At 30.4% G+C, this 6,632-nt stretch overlaps 1 protein-coding gene across 1 annotated transcript; it reads left to right on the top strand.

The window, feature by feature from the left end:
- Positions 1-507: 507 nt before the first annotated feature.
- Positions 508-6,585, top strand: LOC129903243 (carotenoid 9,10(9',10')-cleavage dioxygenase 1-like). The gene is made up of 13 exons (XM_055978748.1): positions 508-666; positions 1,307-1,444; positions 1,560-1,662; positions 1,821-2,086; positions 3,779-3,958; positions 4,400-4,478; positions 4,566-4,647; positions 4,886-4,948; positions 5,037-5,175; positions 5,305-5,605; positions 5,792-5,874; positions 5,985-6,149; positions 6,313-6,585. The coding sequence occupies exons 1-13, from the start codon at positions 562-564 to the stop codon at positions 6,421-6,423; spliced, it is 1,815 nt and encodes a 604-aa protein (XP_055834723.1). The 5' UTR covers positions 508-561; the 3' UTR covers positions 6,424-6,585.
- The last annotated feature ends 47 nt before the right edge of the window (positions 6,586-6,632 follow it).

Genomic DNA, 6,632 nt, shown 5'->3' with positions numbered 1-6,632 from the left:
TAACAAATAATTATATTCTAGTAGGTCTGAGTAAATACTCAAAAAACCACTATAAATTCAAAAAAAATATCCCTCTTTTAATTTTTCTACCTCATTACAACATCGCCCCCATTCTATTTTTTCTTACATATTATTTCTCTCTATGATATTTTACTCTTCTTTTCTCTCTTTTGTATTTTGTGTGATTTAAATGAGGAACTAAAAAACTCCTTTTATAGGTGTAATTTGTATTTTGTATTCCACCGTCTACTATTAGTTAAAAAAATTGTGCCACCAAATTTTGCAATCATGTGCTAGTCAACCTACAAATTACCAACTTTTGACATTAAGAAGAAGACAAACGAGCCAAGTAAAATGGCATATGAGGATTGGAATTTTATACCAGAATCTTTTTTTTAAAAAAAAAGGAATCTTTTAAATTTAGTGTTAAATTAAAAATATCATATAAATTAAAATTGACGGAGAAAGCAATGCTTTGTGGTCACAATCTAACTATAAACAAAACCTTCTTGTTCATTTCTACTTCTTCACAATACTAGAAAAATTGTGCAAAGAAAACCAATGGCTGTTTATATTTATGCATGTCAAGTTAATTATTGCTGTTTGAAAAAGCCTCTTATACCCAAATTTAAAGACTTGAGAGCTTCTATCTCATCTACTTTCAAGGTAAAACATTTTTTTCCTCAAGAATTATTATGAGCCCGTTTGGATTGGCTTTAAGTTGGTCAAAACCAACTTAAAGTCCCTTTTTAACTTTTGGACGTGTTTGTCTAATGCTGACTTTAAACCATAAAGTTCTTAAAGTCAGTCAAAAATAAAAAGTTAGGATTTCTAACTTTTTTTTCAAAGTGCTTAAAGTCATTTTCTTTGACCATGGAAATTACTTTTATATCCTTTATATTTTAATTAAATTCTCAAACTAGCTTTTTTTATTCTTTTAACCCTAAAATTCACATCATAAGCACTTTTATCCAAACACTCAACTGCTTATTTATAAAATATCTTTCAGCATTTCAAAGTTCTAAAAGCACTTTATACATAAAAGTTACTTTTTTAAGCCCATCCAAACGGGCTCTATGTTTCCAATTGTATATAATATTTGTTATCTCTCGATAGACTGATTGTCGACGTAAAACAATTGTCAGAATATATATGTATGTTGTTTCCATATGTCATGAGGAGATCGAATCGAGATTATTATTGAGTTGGTTATTCAAAGCTAGCAATTAGCTGATCAATATCATCCCAAATATTAATTTTGAATTTTAAGCTAATTAAAACTTGTTTTTTTTTAATTGTGGAACAGCCATTTTTGACAAATTTGGAACATTTTCCCTTGATAATGGATGTTCCAAAAGTTATAAAGGAAAATTCTTTCAAATTATTGGACAAATTTGTTGATTTGACCTTTGAATTTGTGGACCAACCTTTGCTCCCATCTCAGGTACATATATATATACATATAATTATATATTTCCATTATCACACTTTTTAAATTTATACATATTGTAGTAACTTTTTAAACTCCTTTTCCCCCTACAAATATATATAATGGACAGAGTAATTTTGCACCTGTTGAAGAGATTGGAGAAGCTGTGAGAGTCACTATAATTCAAGGGAAAATTCCAAATGATTTTCCAGAGGGTGTTTACGTAAGAAACGGTAGGTAAAAAAATGTCAATTTTTTTCTTACACTATCATGTCATCTAGAAGTTAACGGTAAGAAACTTTGCAAACATGTTGAATTATATTATTTCAATAATAATAATTTAAAGGTTGAACTTGTCAAATTTAAATTCTGAATTTGTCTCCGAATTCAGGAGCAAATCCTCTCTTTGGAGGATTAAAATCAACCAAGTCAATATTTGGAAAATCAAGTCATATATGGGTTGAAGGCGAAGGAATGCTTCATGCTTTGTACTTGACAAAAGAAAAAGGAAAAGGCAACAAATGGAATGTATTGTACAAGAACAAATATGTACAGACAGACACATTTAATATGGAAAAGCATAGAATTAAACCAAGTTTTCTTCCTAACATGGAAGGGGATGCTCTTGCTGTTTTCATGGCTTCCCTTTTAAATCTGGTATGTCATGTACTATATCTAGCTCTTTCATCCAACTTTTATTCATCTAACCTTTTTTTTTTGGACTTCTCGCTTGGTGTCTCGTATCCATATTAATTAAGATCTCAATTAATTTGCATTTGTGTCGCACAAGACTCAGTAAAAAGTGAAGTTCCTATCAAAAATATTTTCATATCCAAGGCACGAGCTCTTACTTTGTCTATCCTTATTATTCTGGTGTCATAGAAAGATACGAACTGCCAAGTCGAGTTATAAAAAGGACATTGGGTTTGTTGGCATTATAGGCAGCTTTGTTGGCGAAGGGGTCAATAATCATTTCGACCATCTCACTTGGTGATGGAAATTCACCCAAATTGTGGTGCCACAACCTTCGAACTAGGCGTGTTGCCACATGAGAATTCACAACTAAATGGGTCTCTTGGTTCCAATAGTCGTGTAAGCCTTATACAGAGGATAGGCTAGTTCTCTTAAAGAGAATCTTTTCTATAATTCGAATAATGTTGTGCGTGAGCAGGTTCCGTGAGATCTAGTACTATAAGTGAACTAGATAAAACGGAATCTTGCAACTAGTAGTCCTATCTATCCACATCTCCGGACACAATATCTTGAGTGCCTATGATGGTGACCACATCTGCAGGCATGTGATGTTTGGACATAAGATCGCCACTTCTTTTGCTGACCCTATCCACCACCTTTGTGAAATACCAGAAAAAAATATGAATTAGCGGATCATAAGGCTAAGTCAAAGCATGTCTGAACCTTCTTAGTCGGAGACTGAGTTCATATACAATTCCACTTTTCCCTCCCCAAAAGAGGGATAGTCATTTGGTCATGAATGGAATGCGAAGAAGTGAGATAAGCAGTTGGCGAACTATTAAGTATCACATCCCGCACATATTCTACATTATAGCCTACCTACAACGGGAATGGACTTGAGTTATGAACTTATATCGGATGATCTAGTCGAACTGGATCAGGCTGGAATAAGGTTATACTATCATAATAAGAAGGGGTCATTAAAGAATACAAAAGAAGGATTTCAAATTTATAAAATACGATCAGAATTTCAAATTTACAAGATGCGATTTATCTAGATCTAAAGTGTCAATTCCAAAAAATATTAACCTAAAAAAATTTGACAGCCAATCAGAAATGTCACAAAATCCCCCGTCGATGCCCTCAGCCTCGAGGAACATGTACTAGGGTGTATGTGCGACTCGTTTAGATCATGAGCTGGCACAAAAGCAAGAAAACGACTTTTATAGTGTCAACAATCGTGATTTTATTGTTAATTATTGGGAAGCAAGTAAATTCTCTAGCTCTAAATTAAAGGAGCAAGCCAAGTTCATTCAGCTTGAGGGAATATAATTATATAGATCGATGGTTGCTATCAGTCTATCAAATATCGTAGTTTATCTTTAAGAGCGGAAAGTTCCTTAGGTGAAACTTACATAATGATCGCACACATGCACCTAACTCAAAAACTCTGATTATCGATGAAGAATATCTAGTATATCAATGTGGATGTCCCGAAATATTTGACATCATTCCATATAACACTAAAATTTAAATTATATATATACACTAATTTTTAAAATTTTGTTTTCGTTTAGATGAAATACACGAGTAACACACGCACTCACACTAGCTAGTAATGTTTTGAATACTATGTGTATCCTTCTTGTCTTGCAGTTGAGATTTGGTGTATTTCACAAATATCTAAGCAACACAAATGTGTTTGAGCACTCAAAGAAGTACTATTCAATTGCTGAAAATCATATGCCTCAAGAGATAAACATACAAACACTAGAAACTTTGGGTAATTGGACTGTTAATGGAGCTTGGAGTCAATCATTCACAGCCCATCCAAAGGTAATTTTTCATAAACAAACACCATTTTAATTATTTAATTGGTGTCACATCTTCCTCACGTGTGGGCTCTTTTTTTTTTTTTCATGAGTTAAGCACGTAAAAATTTATGTTATTTTTTGGTTGGTGGCATTGGAGAGTTCTATAGTCTTTGGATACTAAAGAGTATATTTAGATAATCAGTTGAATACCCTTCGTCAAAAGTAATAATATGTGTACAAGTAATCCTCTAATTCTAAAATTTAAGTTGTTATAGAAATAGATTATATATTACTTAATTACACATTGTGTCTCTCACACGCCTCACACGTGTAGTGAATTTGATTTTTTTATGAATCAAACACGTTAAAAGATTTATATTATGCATGTCATCATTTTATTTAAAAATTCAAACTGCTAAAAAATATATATTTAAAATTATTTAATTATATTATATCTCAACAGAAAGTCCCATGTACGGGTGAACTTGTTATAATGGGAACATATCCACTAAAGCCTTATTTTGAGCTAGGAGTCATTTCAGGTATGTTATTTTTCTATTTTGAAGTTAAATTAAGAGACTTTTATTTTAGTTTTCTAATTTATTTATAAGTTTCCTTCTAAGTTTCAGCTGATGGAAAACAAATGGTTCACAAGGTGGATCTCAAATTCAATAGGTGTATTCTTTGCCATGAAATTGGAGTTACAAAGAGGTAAATATTACACATGAGTTTATCTTCTATGCACCAATGCGTCGCGCCTTGTATAAATAAAATGAATTCATAATAATAGGTCATAAGCCTGATATTAATTTGAAAAATAAATTTAAAATAGTCAGTTACATTGCAATATTAATAATGTATTTTTTTGATAGTTTAGTGTATATGAACTTAAATCCAATTATTATATATGATAATGTTGCTTTAATATGGTTATTTCAATTATGGTTAGGTATAATGTGATTTTGGATTTTCCATTAACTATGGACCTAAGCAGACTTATTATTGGAGAGCAGTAAGTATTTCAATATATATATAATTAATTAAATACATTTTATTTAACCATTTAATTAATTAATATATATATACTTATGATTTTACAGATTAATAAAATACGATGAAGATGGATATGCAAGAATTGGAATAATGCCACGTTATGGTGATACTAATTCCATTAAATGGTTTGAAGTTGAACCATGTTATGTATTTCACCTAATAAATTGTTTTGAAGATAATGATGAGGTATTTGACCTTTTTTTATATAAAAAAATTTTTTTACTTGATTTAATTTCAAATTTCTTTTATCATGAAACTATCAAAATTGTTTAATTAATTTGATTTTATTTAAAAATTTTTTTGTGTGTGTAAAAGGTTGTGGTGAGGGCATGTAGAGCTCGTCGATGGATTATGCCAGGACCGTTGAGTTTGGACACACTGAACAAAACAAGTTTTAATAAAGAAAATGTTGAATCGTCAAAAGATTTATTTTCATTTTTTGGTGTTTGTGAATGGAGATTAAATATGAGAACAGGCAAAGTAGAGATGAAAAATCTAACTACAACTGATCATCAGTTTATTATGGAATTCCCAATGATCAATGAACACTTCATTGGTCTTAAAAACAAATTTGGTTATCTACAACTTATTGGTTCAGAAGCTTTCTCTAAATCTGGTTAGTACTCCATTTTTAATTTGAAATGAGATATTTTTAGTATCCATTGTTACATAAAATTAATAAACAACGAAATTTGTTATTTTGCGATAAAAGTAATTCGTTGCTAAATATATATTTTTTTATAGTGAAATAGTAAATAAATATTTTCATGTTACTAACTAGACCTCATGATATTGGATTTAGCAAATAATTTATCAGGAGGATTTGCTAAATTTGGAGGGCTAGCAAAACTTTATTTTGAAGAAAAACAAGTTGAAATTTCTAAGGTAATTGCTACTTATAAATTTGTGACAGTAATATTATGTTGACATTTTCTAAAAGGGTAATATTTATTTATCTAATTAATATTCATTTTTAAATTTTGATTAATTATTAGGATGATAAAGAAGATCAAGAGGATTTGATTAAGGTTGAATATCACATTTTCCCAAAATATACTTTTTGTAGTGGAGCTACATTTGTTCCAAAACTTGACGGTGTTGATGAGGATGACGGTTGGATAGTGTCATTCACACACGATGAAAATACAAATCAATCTCAAGTAAGTTTATTATAGTATTAAAAAAAATTCAAAAAAACGTTATTATAGAAATATCTGACTATATATTAGTAAATGTCTTTGCAGGAATAGATATAAGTTGTTTTCCCTTATTTTTTTTTAGTTGTAAATCTATCTTGATATGCATATAACTTCTATGTTGCAGGTTTATATAGTTGATGCAAAAAAATTTGAAAGTGATCCAGTTGCCATAATCCTATTACCTAATAGAGTGCCATATGGATTTCATGGAGCTTTTATGCCATTCAACTTATAGATGGTGTGTTATGCAGTAACGGATCAGAATCTTTATTAAGGGGGTTCAAAATATGAAAAATAAACACACGAATTATCGAAGTTGGTTCAACATCTATTATATACCTAAGAAATAATTTTAATCATATATAAATAGTTCATCTGACCCTCTAGCCCCATGTTGGCTCCAGCATTGTGTGTATGTCACTAATTCCATTATTGTGACTCAGT

This window comes from Solanum dulcamara, chromosome 9 (genome assembly GCF_947179165.1).
Source record: "Solanum dulcamara chromosome 9, daSolDulc1.2, whole genome shotgun sequence".
Taxonomy (NCBI): Eukaryota; Viridiplantae; Streptophyta; class Magnoliopsida; order Solanales; family Solanaceae; genus Solanum; species Solanum dulcamara.
The sequence above is the reverse complement of the archived record's forward strand: the minus strand, read 5'-3'. Positions and strand labels throughout refer to the sequence as shown.

Bases quoted from the DNA above. Each gene is read 5' to 3' on its own strand.
- LOC129903243 (XM_055978748.1), top strand. From the start codon at position 562: ATGGCTGTTTATATTTATGCATGTCAAGTTAATTATTGCTGTTTGAAA. The intron at 1,663-1,820 runs GTAGGTAAAAAA...CTCCGAATTCAG, and splicing joins GGGTGTTTACGTAAGAAACG to GAGCAAATCCTCTCTTTGGA. The intron at 5,875-5,984 runs GTAATTGCTACT...ATTAATTATTAG, and splicing joins AACAAGTTGAAATTTCTAAG to GATGATAAAGAAGATCAAGA.